The sequence below is a fragment of the Podarcis bocagei genome (genome assembly GCF_964188305.1).
Source record: "Podarcis bocagei genome assembly, chromosome: 5".
In the NCBI taxonomy this organism is placed as follows: Eukaryota; Metazoa; Chordata; class Lepidosauria; order Squamata; family Lacertidae; genus Podarcis; species Podarcis bocagei.
The window spans coordinates 51,316,702-51,340,618 of record NC_138129.1 but is presented as its reverse complement, the minus strand read 5'-3'; the positions used below and the strand labels follow the sequence as shown (position 1 = coordinate 51,340,618).

Genomic DNA, 23,917 nt, shown 5'->3' with positions numbered 1-23,917 from the left:
AATGCATGGTTGGATGTGAGCCCAGAGTGCTTTGAGCAAGGGGTCCAGAGAGCGCGGCTCCTTGTGGCCCTGGAAGTGAGCCCCTCGGATCACTGCAGAAGACGCGCCCTGCACCAGGAGGAGCCGCATCTCTCACCAAGCTTGCACAGTGGCCGGCGGGATCCTGAGCAGCACAGGGTTGCCCGCTGCAACAACAACCCCGGGGCAGCAAACTGGCTGGCGTCAACAACACAGCCAAACGCACGCCCGAGCCCCTGCTCCTCACGTTACGAGAAAGCCATTATTCCCTATGTTCCAGCACTAAACCTTGACGTTATTTCAGAGCCCAGGCGTGTGTGCGCGTGTGTTGTTTTTTTTTGGGGGGGGGATGCTCCCGAAGAGGCCGATGCGCGGGAACCTGCCTCTTGAAAGTACGCCTCGTAGCGCTGACGGGGAGTTACTCCAAGGTTAAGCGCGCGTTGCAGCGGCTTTGCAGCCGCGGGGAGGGCGAGGCGCTCTTGCAAACTTCCCCCCGCGCGTAACGTGTTGCTCGCTGGCAGCGTCCAGCAGCCGAGTGCGCGCTCTCTCTCTCTCGCTGTTGTTGTTGCTGCTGCAGCAGCAGCTCTGGGCTCTCACAGGTGGGGGAAGCGGGGAGACCCCTCCCTCGTTCCAGAAGCGTCCGCTCCCCTCGCCCTCCTCCTCGGCGCTCTGGCGGGAGGGCGACGGCGTGGGCGGCGACGGCGCGGAGCGAGTGACTGAGGAGGGCGAGAGGCGGCGTCCGGGCTGGGGGCGGATTTTTTGAGCCGCGTCGGGCGGGCACCTCAGAGCAACGGCGGCGGCGGGTGCAGCCGGGAGGGTCACTCTGGCGCTCTGCCTGAGGTGTCGCTTGGTCGGCCGGGGAGGCAGCCTCCCCTCGGCTCTGCCGCCACCTCCATGGACGAGCACCTGAGCCTGCTGCGCTCGCCGGCCGCCCTGTCCTCCGGCAGGCACCCGAGGGGCGGCAGCAGCGGCGGCGGCGGCGGCGCTGGCGTCGTCGTCGCGGGCGTCGTCGCCGTGGGCAGCAGCCACCACAACTTGGGCTACAGTGAGCAGTTCTTCCCCGAAGGCGCGCTCTCGGGGCCCGGGGAAGGGCAGGAAGACGACGAGGAGGGCGTCGAGGAGGACGTGGGCGACGGGGAGCTGGAGGGGGGCATGACCGTGGTGGGGGGAGAGGACCCTCTGCTCGAGGAGACCCAGCACCCCCATGCCCTGCTGGGAGGGGAGCGCTACGACCACCCCTCGATGGCCCACACCCTGCCTCCCCCTGGGCATCACCAGGTGGGCAGTGGGGGGGACGCCGGGGAGCACGAGTGTTGCGAGCGGGTGGTGATCAACATCTCTGGGCTGCGCTTCGAGACCCAGCTCAAGACGCTCGCCCAGTTTCCCGAGACCCTGCTGGGGGACCCCCGCAAGAGGATGCGCTACTTTGACCCCCTCCGCAACGAGTATTTCTTTGACCGCAACCGACCCAGCTTCGATGCCATCCTATACTACTACCAGTCCGGAGGCCGCATCCGGCGCCCTGTCAATGTCCCCATTGACATCTTCTCGGAAGAAATCCGCTTCTACCAGTTGGGCGAGGAGGCCATGGAGAAATTCCGAGAAGATGAAGGTTTCATCCGTGAAGAGCAGAGACCTCTGCCCGAGAAGGAGTTCCAGCGCCAGGTGTGGCTCCTCTTTGAGTACCCGGAGAGCTCTGGACCAGCTCGGGGCATTGCGATTGTCTCAGTCTTAGTTATCCTCATCTCCATTGTCATTTTCTGCCTGGAAACCTTGCCTGAGTTCAGAGATGACCGTGACTATGACAGCACCACAGGGACATTTGGGACCAGTGGTGGACCTTTCGTGGCAGATATCTTCCCAAATTCCTCTTCTCCAGCAACCTCCATGGTGTCTTCTTTCACTGATCCTTTTTTTGTGGTGGAGACTCTGTGCATTATCTGGTTCTCCTTTGAGCTGCTTGTCCGTTTCTTTGCTTGTCCCAGCAAACCCACCTTCTCCAAGAACATTATGAACATAATTGACATTGTGGCTATTATTCCTTATTTCATCACCTTGGGCACTGAGCTGGCCGAGAGGCAGGGCAATGGTCAACAAGCGATGTCTCTGGCCATTCTCAGGGTCATCCGGTTAGTCAGAGTCTTCCGTATATTCAAGCTCTCTCGGCACTCCAAGGGGTTGCAGATCTTGGGGCAGACCCTCAAGGCCAGCATGAGGGAGCTGGGCTTGCTCATTTTCTTCCTCTTCATTGGAGTTATCCTCTTTTCCAGTGCTGTCTACTTTGCAGAGGCTGATGATCCCACGTCCAGCTTCAGCAGTATCCCTGATGCCTTTTGGTGGGCTGTAGTGACCATGACTACAGTGGGTTATGGTGACATGCACCCAGTCACTATTGGGGGCAAAATAGTAGGGTCTCTCTGTGCCATAGCTGGGGTGCTGACCATTGCCTTGCCTGTGCCCGTGATAGTCTCCAACTTTAACTACTTTTATCACCGAGAAACGGAAGGTGAAGAACAAGCCCAGTATATGCATGTAGGAAGCTGCCAGCATCTCTCCTCCACTGAGGAGCTGAGGAAAGCTCGGAGCAATTCCACTCTCAGCAAGTCGGAGTACATGGTGATAGAAGAGGGAGGCATCAGCAACAGTGCATTCAAACAGGCTGCCTTCAAAACAGGCAACTGTACAGCCACAAACAATCCAAACTGTGTGAATATTAAAAAGATCTTTACGGATGTTTAAAAGACACCTTTCAAGGATATATAAAAATATTACAGAAGGTCTCCGTAATCAGTATTGTGAGGAACATGCACCATCGTCATTCTTTGTGCTCTTGTTTAATACATGTACTTTTCTGATCCTTCTTTCTGAAGATGGGCATTTTTAGAAGGTAAAAAACCAAACAACTAAGCAGATGTTAAGAAAGCAGATAGATAAGAGGATACAAAGAAGTCTGGGCTGCTTCTTCTAGAAACAGGTTTTTGTTCTGTGCTGTTTGTTGCAGGGCTTTGGGGGTTTGCTGGGAAATTTAGCAAAGAGCAGCTCATTTGTTGATTTTCCTTTCCTTGAATGTGTGCACTTGTTGGAATGAAAGTTATGAAGTGAAAGAAACGCGGATGCAAGTGTGTTGCAGTGAGTAGAAAATATAGGCATTGAAATTTCACAAAGCATCTCTGCCATCACGCTGCAAAATGATGCTCACATCATCTAATGCGTGTCATACGAGGGTACAGTTTTGCTTTTGTTAATGCCAGGTTAAAGCCTGTATGCAGTCTGAATTTGCCCTAGGCATACGTATAATTGTTTTGATATAGCGAGGGGAAAGTCTTCATTGTAAGTTTGGATTTCTTTGATCCACAGAACTACAGAATTGCTTCCTTGAATTCAAAATTCTACCTGCACAATATAATGGAAAATACTTCTTCCTACATCACAAGGTTGAACAATTGTCTAACTGGATCATATCCTGAGTGTTTGGCTTTCTGCATATCATGAAGTTTTAGGCTTCTGGTAAGTCACTGATGGGCTTTTCCCAGTGACTGTAGCCTCAGTTGAAACCCATCCAAACCTTAGAAACAAAGGGGGCATTTCCATCCATTGCCAATGCATTTAAGATAAGCGGTTGCATCTATCACAAGAAGATTAAAGTGGCAAACACGCCTTGCAGCGGAAGTTACTAATTTGGACCTGAGTGATGCAGTTTCCATAGCAACTTTGGTTTCCTGGGAAACTCCCAAAGGTTGTCATGGCATCCATTCCCTCCCTCCCCCAGTCCTTTGCTGTTTCCATAGTAACCCTTCCAGATGGTTCGAACTTCTGTGGTTCCGCAGAAAAGCCGCTGCTCTGATCACACACACACCATTAATCCCAGAGAGATTTAGGTGTGGAAACTAGGCATTATTCTATATGCACCATTTTTAGATGTGCAGAATTCTAAAAGTTCTGGAGCCTATAGAAGAAGGGAAAAAAGGATGATATGGAATAGTTTTTGTTGTTCTGCACATCCTAAAAGAATCATAACATCTGTTCCATATAAAAGCAAGCTTCAAACCCTCCCTTACAATTTGGTGCCTGATAATTGAAAAGTCTATATATGCTACCTACAAAGCTGCATAGAAGATTTATAAAGATGACACCATCTCTGCTTCTTTTGATGAAATGATACATTAAATCATGGCGCATGACCTAGTTTTATGCAAAACACCCCTCCTGACACAAATGGCAGCTCCACTTTCAAAACACGTATGGCACTGAAGAACAAGACCAAAAGCATTTATTACAGAAGGATGAAAATCTGGGGAAATAGATGCAGATGAGCCCAAAAGTGTTGGGCTGAGAAATATTCAAATCATCTGGGGAATGTATACTCGTATACACACAACTGGGGCTGTGGAATATCAGACAGACACAGGTGAGCTGTTTGCTGCTGCAAGAAGTGTTATTCTTGCTTATGGTGTATAAAATATACCATCTTTGAATAATCAGACATTTCTAACCCCTTAGTTTTAAGATCAAGTCTCATTTTACTTCCTATTGTTTTATTTTTTAAATGCTTAATTTCTGAAAGTTTTGTTTCCTGCATTTTTAGAATTGCAGTAAAGTTACCTGCTCCAAAGCATTTCTATTGATTTCAATCCAAGTGACTTCCAGAGTAAATATCAGGATATCTCTATATAGCTATTGGAATTCAGTATGTGTTGCAATATTAGCCACTAGTGCATTGCTTTCTGTAACTTGATTCCACTTATCAAAATGAATCTATAGAGCTGCAAGTTAGTTACTCATGCCAGCTGTGAGGTCCTGATTCAGTGACTTTCAAGCCACCTTAAACCTTGGTAAAGCAAAATGTGTGGTAGATAATGCCTAAAGACACCAGACATTCAGCCAATTTAATTTTCTTAAAATTGTTTTCAGCAAATATAGTAGCAATTGAAAGAGGATACTTCTATTTGTGGTATGTGTGTACATTTTATGAGATTCAGAGCTCTACTAGCATACAATTTTATGCTTTTTGTATGAAACTAAGATCTGTGTGTGGCGATCTTACTTGATCCCATTCAACATTCCCGTCTACTATTATTTTCAGCCACTAAATTCAGCACACTATGATAAATTTATTGGCCAAGCCCACAGTTATTTGTGGCACTATATGGAGCTGCAATTGAGCCTTGTAATTTTCACCAGCTGAGAACTGGGCTAATTAGCGTCGGGTGTAGAGCTGTGCCAGCGAAATCGGTCATAATAGTGTTGTCTGTGTGAATTTCAGCTTGCACGTTTGTCTGGAGAGAAAGGATAAGAGGGAAGGGGGAGCACTATAGGAATATTGCTTTCTTCTTTTGCTTATTGGTTGAAATGGTTAAATCCTAATTTTGATGTGTGTGGAATATTATCACAAAGCAAGAACTCTTTGGCCAGGATCCAGAGAGTCACTTTGGGTGCATCCTAGGGCTTAGGCATGCCTAATGGGACTGTGAGATTTTCTCTGAGCAGCAGTCTCTCTCTCTCTCCCCGCCCCATATTGTTCCCTCTATTTCAGATGTTTAGGCATGAGTGCCTTTGCTTTATGTAGCCAAAATGGCACCATCCATGAAAACACAGGAGCTATTACGGCACTTAGGGGAACCCAAAGGTTTACAAAAGTACAGTGGGTGGTATCCAGTCCAGTCATTCCATTAGTGCAAGGATTTGTGCTTGTGCAACAGAGCTTCACACCCCTCCCAGATCTCTGGGGCAGGGTTGAGGGAACCTCTAGAACACATCTGGGGATGGAGATGAGGGAATGTTCTGTTGCACGAGCAGAAATCCTATGTTGGATACAACCCAAATTTTGTTTTTGAGAAAAAGCTGTAAAGGTGGTGGTGATGGTGGGGAGAATATCCAAAACAGTCCAAGGACTAGAAGTGTGCAGTGTGCATAGATTGTTGACTGTCAGTAGGTTGTTGTTGTTGTTTAGTCGTTTAGTCGTGTCCGACTTTTCGTGACCCCATGGACCAGAGCACGTCAGTAGGTAGGCATAGGCAAACTCAGCCCTTCAGATGTTTTGGGACTACAACTCCCATTATCCCTAGCTAACAGGACCAGTGGTCAGGGATGATGGGAATTGTAGTCCCAAATCATCTGGAGGGCCGAGTTTGCCTATGCCTGGTCAGTAGGGATGAGGTGAGGGAGAAATGGAAAATCATGGAGGAAGGTAGGGCTGGAACAGTGAACAGGAGCTCTCCATGGTGCAACATTTCATTGCAAGTCCCATGCGCCCCAAACTACTTTGGAAATTTCTCCTTGGTTCCAAAAGAGGCCACGCAGCATGGGGAGATATGATTGGCAGAACTAATTGCATTGTTCTTTGGATCTAGGCCATTAAGATGAATAGGAACTCCCAGCTCTAGGAATATGTGATGTGCATTATTCTCATTTTATGTTCAGGGTTTTTGCTTCACCCACAAGGTGAGAATGAGGACTTTGAGAAGATGACATTGCTTCAATTTTTTTTACTTGCACCCAGAACATATGAATCCATGTATTCCAAAGGAAAGATCTATTACACAGAAGCCATACATATTGTAAGCATAGAGAAGGCTCTTACTTCAAAAGGAGATCCTTTGCATGTTTGTGTTGGTTTTTTTAAACTGTTCGTGATTATCAGAGTGAGAAATTCCAAGCTATTGTTTCTGGTGGACATCAAAAAGTCAGCCCAATGGTGACAGAGTATCACTGTCAATGATGGCCCTATTCCCAAATGAAAGGAGGGATCTTTTTAAAATAGTGCCACCTAAGTGGCTGTTTCTTCCTCTTTAGTAGCATACCTGCAAAGTACTGTATTACGAAGACCAATATTTTCAAGCCAGTTGGTCTGTTATTTTCCTGTTTGTTTAATGCTGATTTTACTATTAAATATATACCCTGCATTCTCAGCATAGAGGGTGTCACAGTAGTGGCAAAGGCAAAAAGATACTGAAACTGGGGCCCCATTTTTATAGCCATAAACTCCTTTCCTAGGTTACTGTTTCCCTGGGAAGAGGGCCAGGGGGCAATTTTGATTAGGAAAAGATTATGGGGGAAATAGTTTAATATTCCATCCTTCCCTGTGCTGCTGCAAAGAAATTTGCAGCTCTCCACTCCACATGGCTGCATTTCAGTAAGAACAAAAATCAGATCGAATCATGGTCCTCCCACATAATGCACAGTTTGGCCTTTTGCCCCAGCCACTGAACACAGATCTCATGTATCAAAACTATAGCATGGATCTCCATCACTGTCTAGAGAACTAGGGACCAACAGGTGGGGACATATCACTGTGTCTTAATAGTTTTTGTTGTAAGTCAATCCAGGGGCTCCTTTTGGGGCCAAAAAGCAGTAAATAAATGATCCAATGAATGAAATGAATGGCACGAAATGAGCACTGTTCACAAACAACGCACACCCCAAAGTCAAGGATAACAAAGAAGATATGAAGGACTGATGAGCAACACTTGTCTTCTCAGAATTCCTCTGCCTTGGGACTCCAGATGCAAACTTCAACTCTAAGCCTGCAACCAGAGCTGCAAGGAAAAAGCACCCCATAAAAGGTAGGCAAGGTCAGGTGGTTGTTGGGGGTCACCAGGGAGGGGGGCATTATGTTTCATCATATGATGCCTACACTTCTTCTCCAACTCTCCCAATAAAAGTGATGGCCACCCATGGCCTCAAGAGTGTCTCCCATCTATCCCTGGGAAACATTTAACTTTACAAGCTTCCCTTCACAGCAGACAGCTGTGGGACACAGGATAAATATACACAGTGTAGAAAGGGGACTTCTGTTTATTCCAGATGTTGGTGAGCTTCCACAAAGCACCAATGAGTGCAGTGGATAACAGCCAGCTTGCTACTGAATGCTAGGCACTTATCTCTGTCTATTGCTACAGCTGGCAAAACACTCATGATGTATTTTCTCCACTTCAGTACAGCCAGAGCATACAGAACAAAAGAAGCTGCAAACTGCAGACAAACATTCCAGTCCCTACAATGGACAGGTGAGTGTTCTTGCAATGACTGCATTGTCTTCCCCTACAGGAGAAGCTTCCAAACATAGAGTGGGAGAGTGGCCTGCCAGTGGGAGAGTGGGAAGCTGAGGTGAGGCATGCAGGGTGAAATAGCACCTAGTGATAGCATCCTTTGTTGCCTCTGCTCACTCACCTACCCATAATGGCACTTAGTCACTGGATCTATCAGTTGCTGCTGATCCCTGTTATTCATTACCATCCCATACTTGTCTCCCTGTAGGCAACAAGGCAGCCATTCCATATTCTGAGAGGCAAGGATGATTCCCATTCCTAGTATCATGCAGACCACAAACGGCACCTGCAGCAAGCACCAGCAACAGCAACAACTAGTTGAAGGCAGATATGCTTTTGTTGGGCTTCTGTCTTGGTGCCTACAGCTTTTCCATCAGGTGTGATAGCCCATAATGTAAACAGGGGTAGCCAGCATGAATAGTGATAAGGAAACCTGCATCTATTACTCTTCTTTCTCTTGCAGTTTTCAAGCATACAGAAATCCTGCAAGAACGCAAAGACAACAGCCTTGATTCTTCTGTGTTGCTGTCAGAACTTATACCTGCCACTGATATGGTTTAATAAAAGCTGGGATGTTGTGAAGCTGTGTTTCAGCTTTGTCTGTTTTCTCATGACGGTTGGCAGGTAGGGAACCATCACCCTCCAATTTTTGCTCTGCTCAGTTGTCTCCCAAGAGAGGCACACAAACTAGGCAAGGGAACAGTGAGTTCCTTGCTACAACAACACAGTAGGACTGTGGATCAGCATCTTGCCTATAGCTTTGAAATAGAAGTACTAGTAATGGTGAATGGGTTGCCTCCTCTACCTGACTTTCTCTGTGATGAAAAACCTACCAACTGGGCTGCATGGAGAGAGGGAATGCAGGGGTGGCTGTGGGTCAAACTGATCACAAGGTCACACGGGACACTAACCAACACATGCAGCAGTTGTCCAAATGAATATATTTCTGAATGGGATGAAGTAGGCCTGGCAAAATGAGAAGTGTTCTGGAGTATGAATTAAACTGACAGAGAAATGATTGGTCTGTGCAAATGACATTAACTGGATATCTCATTGCTCTGTCTTGGTTTGTCTATGGTTCTTCGCAACCATTTCTCCTGGGATTCTGTAGCTAGTAGTGACTCTGAAGGCTTTGGCATGCTGCATCTGTGCTTTTCCATTGGGTTATGGATGCACATAGTGCTCCTTTGGTCCACATGACTAGGAGCCTTCCTGTGCATTGGGGTGCTTGAGAGGAGTAAGTGGCATGTCATAGGAGACTACAAAGGGCCCTCCATAAGTTATTCTGTGCACACCTTTGGCTTGGTGGTCACAGTGTAGCTATGGGTTCTGTCTTGTTGTTTCCCCCTGTCTGCTGGCTAGACACATAAAATGTAGGCTGTGCCTGGTAAAGATCATATTCACATCTCTCTGGATTTTGGTTTCCCCTCTGTTTTGCTCCTTCCCAATGACCTGCTAAGCAGCTCACAATACTTTCTGCCATGGGTCTACTGTTGTAGCATTCATTTTCCTTTGTGCATCTGCCTCTCCCCACTTTCCCCTGAAAAATGCTGTCTCTCCTCACATTCACAGCAATGCAGACACACTTTGTCTTGAATGGAGGCATTGATCCTCTCCATTGAGACTGAAACCTTCCTCCTGAGATCTCCTCTGGCTTCTTCATGCAGGTCTCCTATGCAGAGTGCCATGACAGCTTACGCAGGAGGAGTCACTGTGGTCTGCTTTTTATGTCTGATACTGAGCAGTGCAAAAGCTGTGTGCATACTGGTTTAGGTGACATAATGAGGTCATTTGCTCATTTATTCATTTATTGTAGATACGTGCTGCCCTTCAGTTTACGAAACCTGGCCTAATTTTAGGAGGCACTTAAAGGACTCTGAAGATGATAATGACAGTTAGGCTTCTCTCTCTTTGTTCCCTCCATATGTTGTACCTCCACAACTCTTGTGACCCCTGACCATTAGGCATGCTGGCTGGGACTGATGGAAGTTGTTAGGTATCAAGGATAAGTACCACGTTGGGGAAGGCTACACAGTTGTCCTTATTGATGCTTTCTATCTATGCAAGGAACTATGCAACTTTCCATTAGCTCAGATTAAGGGTTCTGACAGAACTTTCAAAAGATGCTCATGTGTTATAGTCCCCAGATGGATGGAGTCTCTAGATTTGGGGTATGCGTCTGATGTAGTGCATATATGGCACTACGAAGAGGCAATTGATATTGGAAACTGGTGAAGAAAATGAATGGGTGGTGGCTCTTAGGGTATGTTTGCTCCAGCCTGTTTAGAATTTTTTTTTATAGAAAACTTGCAATTTGAGTGGTACCTGAAAAACAATAGAAAGCCATTGCAGGTGCTGAGACATTGACACAACCCAATGTTGCATTTTATGTTGGTATATCCTGCTCTAGCTGAATTTTTCATAGTCATAAGGGGCAGCCCATCACAGATAACGTTACAGAGCCTTTGTTTGAGGTTACAGAAGAATGGCTAATTGTTGATGAGTGCCAAGTCAACATCTCATAGAAAGGTTCACAACCTTCTTGCCAGGTGAAATTGCTGGAAAGCTTGATGCATTTGATTGATGCAGTGCTGTCTTAACAACCTTGCAAACAAATCAGAATGATTGATCAGTAAATAGCTGATGCCATTTAAACTTTGTGCAAACAAATCAGGATGAATGTTTAGGGTCATCTGGAAGCAACCCAAGTGTTCACATGATGGTGCCAAGTGGCTTTACATATGTGTATGAGCAGGAAGGGTCAAGATCAATCTTGTGTCGCCAGAGGGAAGTGATAAGGGAAATCCCCATAATCATCTGCTGGGACCTTGTTGAGAAGAACAAGTAGAACCAGTCAAGGATGGTCTCACTATATCAGGTGTGGGAAGTCTGTGTCCTTCCACATATTGTTAGACTACCACAACCATCATTCCTGACATTGGCTATGCTGGCTGGTGCTGATGGGAGTTGGAGTCCAACAACATCAGGAGGGCCACAGATTACCCACTCCTGCACCAGATATTGTAGTTGCCCAGTATCCTGTGTTGAATAATATGAATATAGCAGGAAAATATCACAGGATGAATAGAGTTCTACTGTTACCTGTATCAAACAATAGATAAAGATTGCTTGCTGAGCAAGGCTGCAAATGCCCTAGTCCAAGCTAAACAATCCAGAAATCTGATAGTATCCAGAAAAAGATGAAGTTGAAAACTAATTCTTCACTTGACATTATTCTACAAAAGGGGAAGCTTAAAAATGAGGCAGTAACTGGCTGGGGAAATTTGCATTTCGGTTTCGTTTATTGAGTAGGAGCCAGACAACTACAGGCCACCTGGCGTCCTTCCCTCCCTGAAAGGTGTATTAATATCCCCAGGCAGTTTCTACTAGGCAGGATGGGCATAGACCCAGGTCACAGGTGGTAACCTACATACTTTTAGATTCCCTGCACATTTCTAGGTGAAGCCAACTGATACCAATAAAAATCCAATGGACTAGGGTGAGCTTTGGATACCTAATATGTAAATTCCATTCATAATTACCTACCCTGAATATGCTTACCTATACCATTAAGGCTATCAAGTTGGTCACTCCCCACCCTCACCAGTGTTTAAATCTACATATATTCATAGTAAAGGCTTCATAGATTGGGAGCCAATGCACTCAGACGTGGCTAGGTTATTACATATGAAAAGAGATAATGAAGTGTAGCATAACTTGTTTCTCTCTGTGTCTAGTTGTAAGATTTCTGCTAATGACTCCTTTGGGGATCAGTATGAGGCCCTCTTTAGACATCTGCAGATTTTTCCTCTTGCTCTTTTGACCTTTGGTATTTTTCTCTCTGCAGATATTTAATAAAAAAATGGTAGATCTGCGAGGTCTGTATGACTAGATAATCAAATAAATTGTGACCTGCTTGTTTTCACTGAGATCATATGAGGACAATGTCAGTGCAGATTCATCCCTTGAGTCATCTTGCTCACCTTTCGCCATACATCCTGCTGGCAGCTTCACACATCTCCAGCTTGTTGCCAATGCTATTAAATTGAAAGTGCAAAAAAGAGGTTAAAACAGGTACCTTAAGCATGGCTCCTGTTTGGCAGGCTGCACATGGTGGTGAAAATACGTTTTGATTTCAGAATTGGATGAGAACTGAATGCAAATCAGTCCCTCTTCCAAAGCGTTGTGCTGCCAGCAACCCTAAAACATTTCCATCTGGCGCTCCACCTTTTCTTTCATGGTGCAATGAAGTGGCGGTCTTGAGAGATGAATATGCATCCTGATTTTGCCTCAGGCAAAAGTTAAAGCATTTCCATTTCAAGTATAAACCCCCAGCTGTCTAATACTCTTGCTTTTCTCTGTCTGTAATCCTGTGCACATGTATTTGGGAGTTGGCCCCTGCGACTTCGGTGGGTCTTACTTCTGAGTAAATGTGCACAGACTTGGTCTGCACAAAGTGTTATACTGATAGCAAAAGGGGAAACTGTGCAATGGATTGTGGCTCTTTAAAAAAACACCCCTTATTTCTTATGTGACTATTTGGTTAGACTTCTGTGAGCTTAATGCTGCTTTGCCACTAATTTTACCAATCCTACTGTGATGGACATTTATGCACAATCCTTGGATTTTAGGTTCCAGTAAGCCCCACAGTAACACACTGCCAAACATTCATGCATGAAAATACCCCTCTAGTCTTTGTCATTTCATCTTTGTTTTATGAATCGAGATACATGCTCAAGTAAATGTAACTTGTCTTGTAACAGGCTGAACTGTGGAAAGCTTTTGTGTTCAGCTTGCCAGTCGATATAACTATGCTTCTCACCCATAAGAGCAAAATGCATAAAGTCCTACAAGATCTGCTCCTTCTTTGCTGACCTGTTTCTACCTGCCCTGGGTGGGATCCTGACTGAACCCTGCTGTAAAAGGAGGTCAAGAGATAGGAGATCTGGATCCTTGTGGGACACTGAAGGGGCCAGAGACTAACTTAACCATGAGTCCCACAAGGCTCCAGATCTCCTATCTCTTGACCTCCTTTTTCAATTTGTATTTATTAAGGACCACATTGCTTACAGGGCAGTGGAGGATGCAGCAAAACACAATGTTAGAACCAGTGTGAACTGACTTAGAGACCTAAATTTGCACTATACATTTGTTTATGCAGATTTCATACAGATACATACATTTACATGTCCTGACTCTTAACTATCTAGCAAAACTCATGTCTAAACTATCTTGAAATTAAAACTCAGTATTGACAGATCTCTCTGAGGGTTCCTCCATATTACCTATTTATTGAGCATCCTTATTTACTTTCACAAAGCTTGTGTGTAGGTTAGATTATCTGGTCATTCTGTTTGTTTGCATAGTAATTATATGACAATGAGCATTCATCCTGATTTGTTTAAGGGGTGTTTATATGTCTTCCCGTTGGCCATTCATTCCACATTTTTCAGTGTATTTCCAGTCACTTTCCTAATGCTGAAAAGTTTGTTTCTTTGTTAAAGTGGATTTTCTGTGCTAGGTGCATCTGTAAACTTGTGATTACTTGTGAGTGCATTCAGTAACATGTCTGTCCCATGTAGCTAGGGAGGACCATTTCCAGACTATCAATGTTTTTGGGTGGGATTCAGTCATATCCCAGCCTGCACTATTTAAGTAGATTTGGAGCTCTTGTGAAACAAACCTGCTTCCACAAAATATAGGATTTTTTTGCAGTAAGGAAAGTGATGGGAAAATGCACAGAAAGTGTAGAACAATGCCTGCTTGATGCAACTTCATGTAATATCCCCACAAACAAATCAGAACAAAAGATCATTAGACAAGTTGTCTGGAAGCGACCTGATGCAATAATAGTGCATTAGTGGTGCATTTATACTGTAGTGTCTGGACAGCATTCCACTTTAATAGTTGTTCTGTGATACTTCCCCAATGCTGTTGCATTATTGCTGTCTTGGAGGGGCACTCTTGCAAGAAAAGTGGAACACCCATCCATTTGTGGTATAAACAGTTACAGGATTTCAACAGGAAGTTATGAGACATGCACTGATTGGAAATGAAGCAATACGTCACACCCCAAAACTTCTGCAGGTGTCAATTGTATTGAAAGTGAAATCACACATAACTGCCCACCAAGTTATACAGAGAGATGGTGGCTAGCCCAGGTTCCCTTAATGATCTTTATGTATGCTGTGTGGATTTGGACTTGGACTATCCTGCTTCAGGGTGGGATAGGAAAAGTGTGTACCCTAAAATGTGTTGCTGTAAGTATCTTTTTCACCTTCTATTATATATTTATTGGGAAGCTGATGCTTGTGGTGGTTTCTTACTGTGAGGTCATTGCACATCACACAGACTTGCTTTACTGACATGAAGATTAATCTCTGTAATAGAAAATGTATTTTCTGAAGACGCTATCAGGAAACAGTAGATTGGGGTGGAGAACCTGTGACTCTCCAGTTGTTGGATTACAGCTCCTTTCATTCATTGGCTATGCTGGTTGGGGCTGATGAGAGAGTTGGAGTCCAACAACATTTGTAGAGCCATAGTAGAGGATCAGGTACAGAGAACTGCATTGATTCCCCTCCCCCAAATGATCGCACATGGCTGATTTCGCAGTTAAATTGCATTTCTCAAGATATAATAAGCATAATGCTGTGCTTTCTCATCATTATGCTGAGCCAATGTATGGTTGACATTGCAAAATCAGAAAGTGCTTCCTACTTTCTGTTCAACTTCTGATTATCATGCTAATGATCTATTGAAGTGCAGAACTGAAGATTTTGGATTTTTATTTCTATTATTAGTGCTGCTTTCAGAACATGTCCCTGAAGGTAAGAACGGATGCAATGAAGGCAGTGAAGTAGGATCTCCTCGCTGTCTCCACAGTCATGTGGTAGGCCTGATTATGAGTCTGAACATGTGCTTGGTTGGCTACGGAATGAGATTAACACCACTTACGCTCCAGCCTTCACCAGGTCTATCTCTATACCACTGACCACAGCTACTCAGAAACTTCACCAGGAAGTGGCCTGACCATAACAATGGGGTGATATCCATGTGATCTATTTCCATACCACCCTGCTCTCCACATGGCTCAAATACAAAATCAAGGGCTCTGTGTGTTGCATTGATGTTCATCTGAGACAGGCCCATAGTTACAATGGAGGCCATGAACACCAAAACTGGACTTGAGGTTTCCTCAGCTTGGATGTTGAAGTCACCCAAAATCACCATTCTGGGTTCCACACCCAAGACAAGTTCATTCTTGGTTCCACACTGCACCCAAGACAAGTTCAGTCAGGGAGGCTGCTGAGCAGCAGGATGGGTGGTACACCAACACTATCCCAAACCTGCAGATCCTTCCATCCCCCTCCCCTCAGGGGAAGTGAACTCCTGTGTTCAGCAACACCTCCCTGCTGCTCCCAGTCTGGGCTGATGTCAAACTGAGTACCTGGGTAGGTAGAACTGCATCAGTTCTGACCCACCCACCTCCCTCACCCTCAGTGATATACCCCAGGGTGGCCCATTCATCCATGAATCAGCATGGTTTTATTACAGACCAACTTGGCATTCAACACCAAAACTACCAGAATGTTGGGGACAGTGGCAGTGAGTTCTGTTACAGGTTGCTCTGTACTGTATGCCTGCTGTTACTTTGGATAGGATTTCTTGCCTGATCTGAGATTTTGTTTGTTGCTAGCCTGATTGGATCTCATAATCTTTTTTGAGGAAGGATTTTGTTAAGGAGACTTTGTTGAAATAAGCAAGTTTTACAATCTTAAAGTAGTGGTGGAATAGGTTCTCTTTCAGTCTGATTGATGAAATTAATAGGAATTGCAAAACCAGCTTCTCCATCCAGCTTTGCTTTCCCAAAAAACTAATGTAAGGTTCTGAGGAAGTGCAAAATTGGAGAGTCAAAAATAGTAGTGTTCCATTACTGGGCTGAAAGCTCAAATTTGAATTTGCTCTACATGAATTAATAAAACCTGTTGATTTCACTGTTAATAGCAAATACTTGATTCAGACAACTGGAGAGCCTGAAGGTGCTTTCAGCTCTTTTTTATTTTTTAAAAATAATAATACATGGTTGACTGTTTTGGAATTGTGGACAGATGGGTAATTGATCTTTATTAGCCCTCTGCTGTCATCTCTAAATAAAAATGGAAACATCTGGCTTTACAATTAACCCCTCTAAAATATGCTTATGAATATGTAATGACACCATTTTTACATGCTACTTAGCTCAGAACCATAATCTCCCAGTGTATAGTATGATAATAGCTTTTGGGGGAGAACACTTAGAAATTTGAAGGGAAACAGACTTCAGCTGTGGCACTTGTGGAACATGCTGTCATCTTGACTTTACAGCTTAGAACCTATGTACTCCTGCCTTCTTAAAATAAAATTGAAGAGCCTTGAGAGTTTATTAAGGCCAGCTGTATTTCACTCGGACAGGTCCTTGGCTCCTACCGACATCTGTAGTTCCAGGAACGCTGGTGTGTAGTAGCAGAGAAATGGACAGACACACATTTGATCCTTCCCCTGCTTTGCTGTGTCCTTTCCCCTCTTCTGCTTAGATTCTACTTACTTACAGCTCTTCCCTTGAGAGCGTCTCCACCCCACATTTCAAAAAGAATCTCTCTGTGTTGTATCCAACTATTTATTTAAAGCATTTATAAACCACTTAATATTTTAAAATGACAGCTGTGTACGCACTGCTGTTTACTCTGCATTCCGTTTGCTCCCAGTGCTGGTTTGGGAAACAGTCTACGCATAACCTCAGCCACAATCCATATTTATCCAGTATCTGTCCTGTTGTCTCTTATGAAATACTGTGTTTAGCTGTGCTTCCCTCCAAACCAGCTTCAATCCAAATTGTGGAAAAGAAAAACCTAGCTGCGTTTTCAGCTGGTAATGTGTGCACAGCCTAAGTCACTGCATGAGTGGAAAAAACTTTCTCTTGTGCAATGGAACCTCCCCTTAATAATGGAACCTCCCCTCCCTTTCCCTTTCCCTGCACTTTGCACCCCCACATCCGCTCTAGAGATTCTCCTTACCCTCCAGAGCAAGATCTTAGGGTGGAGCAGTGTGGTTTTGTGTGTGCAGGGTGTGTGTGTGTGTTGGTGTTGGAGAGGGAGGGGAAATTCTGCTGTGCAAGTGGAAGTAATTCTCTCTATGCAATGATTTGGTTGGCTACAAGTCTTCTCTCCCCCCCCCCACTCTGATCAGTTTCACTTTCTGTCATCTTCTCTGTGCACCTGAAGTTCTCATCATATGTTAAAATCCCAGAATATCAGACTAGGGTTGAAGGAGACATCATCACATCCTTCTGACTTGTTTATTTTGTACTCACATGTGCATTTCCTCACCTCCTAGAACTGTCAGTCTGGCACTTCTTAAAAAAAGAAAGAAAAGAAGTTAAGGTTTTTTTTGTTTTAAATAGCCTACATTGATAGATGAAGAGGAGTGTTCTAGGGAAGAAATTAGTATTTAATTCTTAGACATATGTGCCATAGAAGGCTGCTTTGTATCCAGTCAGACCAGTGTTGCATCTAGTTCAGTATTGTCTACATGTGCACATGGTGTTAGTCATACTTTTTTTAAAAAATGTAAATAATAATAATAATAATAATAATAATAATAATAATAATGATGTTCCTATCCTGCCCATCTGGCTGGGTTTCCCTAGCCACTCTGGGTGGCTTCCAGCAAAATAAAAAAAATAAAAAAATGTCAGACATTAAAAACTGAACAGGGCTGCCTTCAGATGTTTTCTAAAACTTGTTTAATTCTTTATCTCACTGACATCTGATGGGAGGGCATCGACAGGGAGGTGCACCACTGCCAAGAAGACCCTCTGCCTGGTTCCCTGTAACTTTGCTTCTCGCAGTCACGAAACCACCAGAAGGCCTTCGGAAGTGGACCTCAGTGTCCATGCTAAATAATAGGGGTGGAGATGCTCCTTCAGGTATACTGGGCCGAGGCCATTTAGGGCTTTAAAGGTCAGAACCAACACTTTGAATTCTGCTCAGAAATGTACAGTGGTACCTTGGTTCTCAAACTTAATCCGTTCCAGAAGTCTGTTCCAAAACCAAAGCGTTCCAAAAGCAAGGCACACTTTCCCATAGAAATTAATGCAATATAGATTAATTCGTTCCAGACTTTTAAAAACAACCCCTAAAAAAGCAATTTAACATGAATTTTACTATCTAACGAGAAAGCAATGAACAATTATACTGCAGTCACACAATAAATCAATCAGTAGCTGAACTTGGTCACACAGTCACAAAAACAAAACAAAACAAAACAAAACAAAACAAAACAAAACAAAAAGAGCCACAAAGACAATAATGCAAAATAAATAGCAAATACAGACAGACCTCAGCGTAACTCTCAAAATGGAACTATGGCACTCAAAACAGAAGTGTGGCACTCAAAACGGAGCACGTTCGGCTTCCAAAAACGTTCACAAACTGGAACACTTACTTCCGGGATTGCAGTTTTTGGGTTCCAAGTTGTTTGAGTACCAAGGCATTTGAGAAACAAGGTACTACTGTACTGGGAAACAGTGAAGATCCTTTAGGACCAGTGTTATATGGTCTTGGTGGCCACTCCCAGTCACCAGTCTAGCTGCTGCGTTTTGGATTAGTTGTAGTTTCTGAGTCACCTTCAAAGATAGCCCCACGTAAAGCACATTGCAATAATCCAAGTGGGAGATAACCAGAGCATGTACCACTCTGGCGAGATGGTCTCCTTTCCTCCAAGTAGCTCAAGGTGGTGTACATGGTTCTGTTCCTCCCCATTTTATCCTCACAACAAACTTGTGAGGTAGGTTAGGCAGAGAGATTGTGACTGGCCCAAGGTTACCTTGGGTTGAGCAGATATTTGAACCCTAGTCTATATGATTGTAGCCCAACAATCTAACCAAGTGCATTAAAAGAAGAAGAGGAGGAAGAAGGAACAAGAATAATAACGTGTCATTTGGCTAGTGAGTGGTGCTGACAGCAAGCCCAAAGGGATTGGCTGCAGGAGGGAATTGCTAATTGGGAACTTCCTCCTGCAGCCAATCCCTGTTTTTAGCATGGATCTTCCTTTGCAGTTTGGCTTGAACTCAAGCTGGGCAGCTGCAAAGGAAGAAAGGAAAGAACTAGAAGTGCATTTAGAGTTCCCTGCCACTACAACTTGTACATTTTTTTTTTTTTAAAGATAGTGGCTGGTGTGATGGTGCAGAGTGCTGGAACTGCTCTCCCCAACATCGCTGCAGCTGGGGCAGGGCAGGGGTGGTGGTCAGGTTGGAACTTTGCAGATGTTCTGGAGGAGCTAATCTGGCATTCCTGCCAGTGTGTCCACACAGCCCCAGCCTTGTTGCCGTCCTGTCCCAGCCACATCCATATAAACTGTAGCGATGCCAGTGGTGGCAGGACTGTTCTGTGGCTCTGCCCCACCCAACTGCATAACTTGTTCAAAAAGAACAGTTGCAACAGAAAGAGGGGGGTGTAGTGTTATATGAAAAGGTAAAGGTAAAGGGACCCCTGACCATTAGGTCCAGTCGTGACTGACTCTGGGGTTGTGGCGCTCATCTCGCTTTATTGGCCAAGGGAGCTTCCGGGTCATGTGGCCAGCATGACTAAGCTGCTTCTGGCAAACCAGAGCAACACACGGAAACGCCGTTTACCTTCCTGCCAGAAGGTACCTATTTATCTACTTGCACTTTGACATGCTTTCAAACTGCTAGGTTGGCAGGAGCAGGGACCGAGCAATGGGAGCTTACCCCGTCGTGGGGATTCGAACCACCAACCTTCTGATTGGCAAGTCCTAGGCTCTGTGGTTTAACCCACAGCGCCAACCGCGTCCCTAGGTTATATGAAAGGAGAGTCTATTAGTACCTGAAATGAATATTTGATCCTAAGTGGCTAAATCAGCCTTTCTCAACCTGTGGGTCCCCAGATGTTGTTCAACTACAACTCCCATCACCCCTAGCTAGCAAGGCCAGAGCTCAGGGAGGATGGGAGTTGTAGTCCAACAACATCTGGGGACCCACAGGTTGAGAACCGCTGTGCTAAATGAATTGTTTTAGCAGTTCTGAAAGTGTCAGATGGGCCTCCCTAGAGTAGGATGGATAGTAGCCAGGAGAGGACCAAGCTTCCTTCTTACAGTGATGGTCCAAATGCAGTGAATGGCAACCACCCAAGTGTGGAAGGTAGTTTGAAAAAGGAATCACTGCTTGAGTGTTCACTAACCTAGGGATGGGGTGAAAATCTGATTCAGTTTGCATTTCAAGATGAACCTCCCTAATCCACAGTTTCTGAAACAAGACGCAAATGAAACACAGCTATCCATTGCTTTGCACTTTCCTGATTTTTGCAGTGCCGTTTTCCAGACAGGTAATGTGCATGAAAATGCATACAGTGCAGTAAAATGTGCATAAAATGAATGTATCAGTGAAAATAACATACAAACGTGTATTAGGGAAAGTTGCTTTAGGAAAAAAAAATGTGTATACAGTATTAAGAAAATTTGCATAGAAATGTGTCTGGTGAAATTCCCACTGTGAAGCTTATGGATTTTCACGAAGACTTTAAAAATGTGGAAATATGGAGGATTGAACTTAAGATTGGAGAAAATGAGAAACTGAAATTGACTGAGTCTCCCATCTCATACTAATCTAAGTTCAGCCAGTTTTTGTACTATTCTAGAGTCTTGGAAAACCCGTCTCACCTGAGACAACAGTGAGGCAAAAGTAAATATGTACTCCATAGGCAACCCTGCTCTGTCATATAATACATTGTTTTATCTTACGAGTGACTAGGCAGCACCATCCCTTACTGAATATGAAAGCTGAAGTATCCATACAGCAACAATCAGTTTCCATCAGCAGTTGGATTCCCAAGGGTCCCTCCCATGGGAACTATAAAGCATGCTGCTTTCTCATGCAGCTCTGTTTTGCTCCTCTCCTCTCCATCCTCTTTCCTCCTGGCCTAAAGACAGAGTGAGCATCACCAAATGACCTGCCTGTCTTCCTTCAAGCGTTGTCTTGGGTCTCGTCCAGAAAACCCCCTCACCCAGGTGGTTTCATATTACAGCACTAGAAACTTGGAGAAGCGTACTGCAAAACTTGCATGCCTCCTCTCTGCGTGGGAGACCCTGCTCTCCACTGTTAGGGGTGGGGAAAGTGTTAGAGCAACACAGTTGGGCATGACGCATATAGCAAAAGGTGTGGGAGGAGGAGGCATGGGAAACACAGTTGTCCATTTCAGGGCGTGTGTCCCCCTTCCATAGCTTACCTGTGTGGAGTGCTTTCTTGTAATGGAGTTGGGTGTTCATGTCTGGGGTCCCAAGATGAGGTTCCTATTGGGGTTCTAAACAGACAAGTACTTTCAGTATGTTCAAGTTCGACTTTGTGCATTCTGCTTTGTGCAAAGTGCACCTGTTTCTCTGAAAAGAGCCGGAAAAGCCAGTCAGAGGGAAATTCTTTGTTCCAGCTCTGGGGCTGGTATACAACTGTGCTGTTAGTGCGGGGCATAGCTGTGGATTGTCCTGCCTACAACCGTACCCTATTTTGGCTGTTGCACTGGCATATTTTCACCAGCGGACAGCTCAGCCAGCTGCTAGCGTTCTGCTTGAAAATCTGGCGTGTTCTGACAGTGTACATTTGAAGGTGGCAGTGTAGCTCAAGTTCTGCTGGCATAGGAGGTCTTTGGACAAATTCCTCTCCTTCTCCCCCAAATAACAAACCAAAGGTACACTCAGAATTTGCTGGGTGTCATGTGGAGTGCTGAATTTAGCTATCCTGCTTCTTACTTTTATTTTTAGGGCATGAAATTGCAAATTTTCTGAAATGCAAACACTGTACAAGAAGGATTTGATTCTGCCTTTAAAAATGTGACACCATTCCGTGCTTGAATGTACACTGAATTGCTTTCATTTATTCTGCTCAACAGATAACAGAAGATGTCTCAATAAGTGCAACAGAATGCCACCAACCTCTTAAATACTTACTAAAAAGAACCACAGACACCAGGAAGAAGTCACTAATTATACTATAGCATCGTGCACCGAATTGAAGGATGGTCTGCCCTCTTGTGTCTCAGTATTTTAACTTGTAGTTGTATAACAAGTTCTATCTCTCTGTGTTTTCTGACAAGTGCATTATGTAGAAATGAACATCTTTCATGTTGTAAGATAAAACCAAACGCAATATTAAAAGAAAGATCAAAGCTGGGGGAAAGGGGCACAATTATGTGGATGTTATTTCTGCCTTTATAAAATCTCATGCAAGCTTCAGTGACTAAGAACAAACTTCAAATGAGCTGCTAATAAACATTCCAAATGTGTTGATTGTAAAATATTCATCTGTTTTGTACAGTTTTATTTTGGGCTGTGATGAGAAATGAATCATCATTCTGTGTTTTTTTTAAAATGAGCCCCCCCCCCCCGTTCAGTGTTATTTATAAAGTGGTACCTTTGTTACAAAAAGCTTTCCTACTTATTTTAGCCTTTGTGTACAAGGAGAAGTGATGCTGATTTAAACGAATCCTCAAAGGATTTTCTGAACTGTTAAGTTTAAATTTTGTGCCTTGTTTTGAAGCATTTATTTAAATAAGGATACTGAAAGGCATATGTGTTTGTTAGCAAAGAAATACATATCTCCTCTTAAATTCTAAGTGCAATTCTTTGCATGTTTACTCAGAGGTTAATCCCATTGAATTCAGTGGGATTTCCAGTAAATGTGTATTGGACTGCAGCCTGTATTTCATTAATATCCATGTATAAAGGTATAATAAAAGAGATATGGACAGATTGCTTAACAACCACAGGCTTATCACCAAGTTGGGAAGAATTAAGAGCATCTGGTTAAAGCATAGCACAAGTCTCTAGAGCCACTTTGAGGGTCATACAGAGTCTTACTGGTTGTGGTCATGATAGTGAGCTCCATGGGCAATTACCAAGTGTTGTCAATGAGCATATATCATTATGGTCAGCTGAGCTCTGCTCTAGTGCAAGCTCGCTTGAAAACAAGTAGGGCGTAGTGCCATTACAGCTGAGGGGAACAATAGAGAATTGTTTATATAGGGTTCCAGTCTTTTACAGCTAGTAGGGCTGGGTGATAATATCGATAGATCGTCTAAAACTGGTTTGAAGTCCATATCATGATATTGGTTTCATAATTTTGACCTGGGAATATATCATGAATCACGATGTGTGTGCATGCGCTATGCAAAAATCACAATGTGGGAAGAAGCTTGAAGCCAGCCAATGCCTCTACATAACTCCATCCTTATTTCAGACATTATATCGGTATATGGCTATGTTTAGCTGGTGATGTATTGATGTAGAAAACCAGATATCGCCCAGCCCTAACAGATAGTTGCTAATGTATAGCCAGCAATGTTAAATTATGAACTGAAGCAACAGGGAGTGCAACAGGCATGCATTTCACACCCAAGCTGCTCTGAAGGGACCGAAATGGGTACCTTAGTATGCAGCAGTAGTGAAACAAGGTGTGTTTCTTTGTTCCATTGATAACCTTCTATCGGTGGACCTTTCCAGAAGATGTTTTGTTTGCACAAGGATAATCTTGTAGCTGTTGCCCCACCTAGTTCCAGTTTGGGTTTGTTCTTGCCCTTTTGTACTGGGAGGGTTAGAGTTGCCTTGCTGCAGGAAAGGATAGCCAAAATCTGCACATATTAAGAGAGATGAGCACAGTAGTGCTTGGCAGTGGGAGGGAAAGTCTCTCCAATGGGACGTCAGAGGTGGCACCTGGCAGGTGCTCACAACATTAACACACGACACCTAAGCCCATATGTTTTTATATTAACATTTTATTGTGTTTTGACAGGAGAGTGACACAA

At 44.2% G+C, this 23,917-nt stretch overlaps 1 protein-coding gene across 5 annotated transcripts; it reads left to right on the top strand.

The window, feature by feature from the left end:
- Positions 1-415: 415 nt before the first annotated feature.
- Positions 416-22,411, top strand: LOC308588477 (potassium voltage-gated channel subfamily A member 3-like). Of its 5 annotated transcripts, XM_081196858.1 has the most exons (6): positions 416-2,905; positions 3,376-4,426; positions 7,497-7,580; positions 7,954-8,024; positions 8,275-8,443; positions 8,530-8,648. In XM_081196858.1, the coding sequence occupies exon 1, from the start codon at positions 913-915 to the stop codon at positions 2,755-2,757; it is 1,845 nt and encodes a 614-aa protein (XP_081052984.1). In that variant the 5' UTR covers positions 416-912; the 3' UTR covers positions 2,758-2,905; positions 3,376-4,426; positions 7,497-7,580; positions 7,954-8,024; positions 8,275-8,443; positions 8,530-8,648. The 5 variants fall into 5 exon arrangements, with proteins under 5 accessions (XP_081052984.1, XP_081052985.1, XP_081052983.1 ...); XM_081196859.1 differs by lacking the exon at positions 8,275-8,443 and having other exon boundaries at positions 7,959-8,024; XM_081196857.1 differs by lacking the exon at positions 8,275-8,443.
- Positions 22,412-23,917: the final 1,506 nt, after the last annotated feature.

Excerpts from the sequence above, each read along its gene's own strand:
- LOC308588477 (XM_081196861.1), top strand. The coding sequence starts at position 913 with ATGGACGAGCACCTGAGCCTGCTGCGCTCGCCGGCCGCCCTGTCCTCC.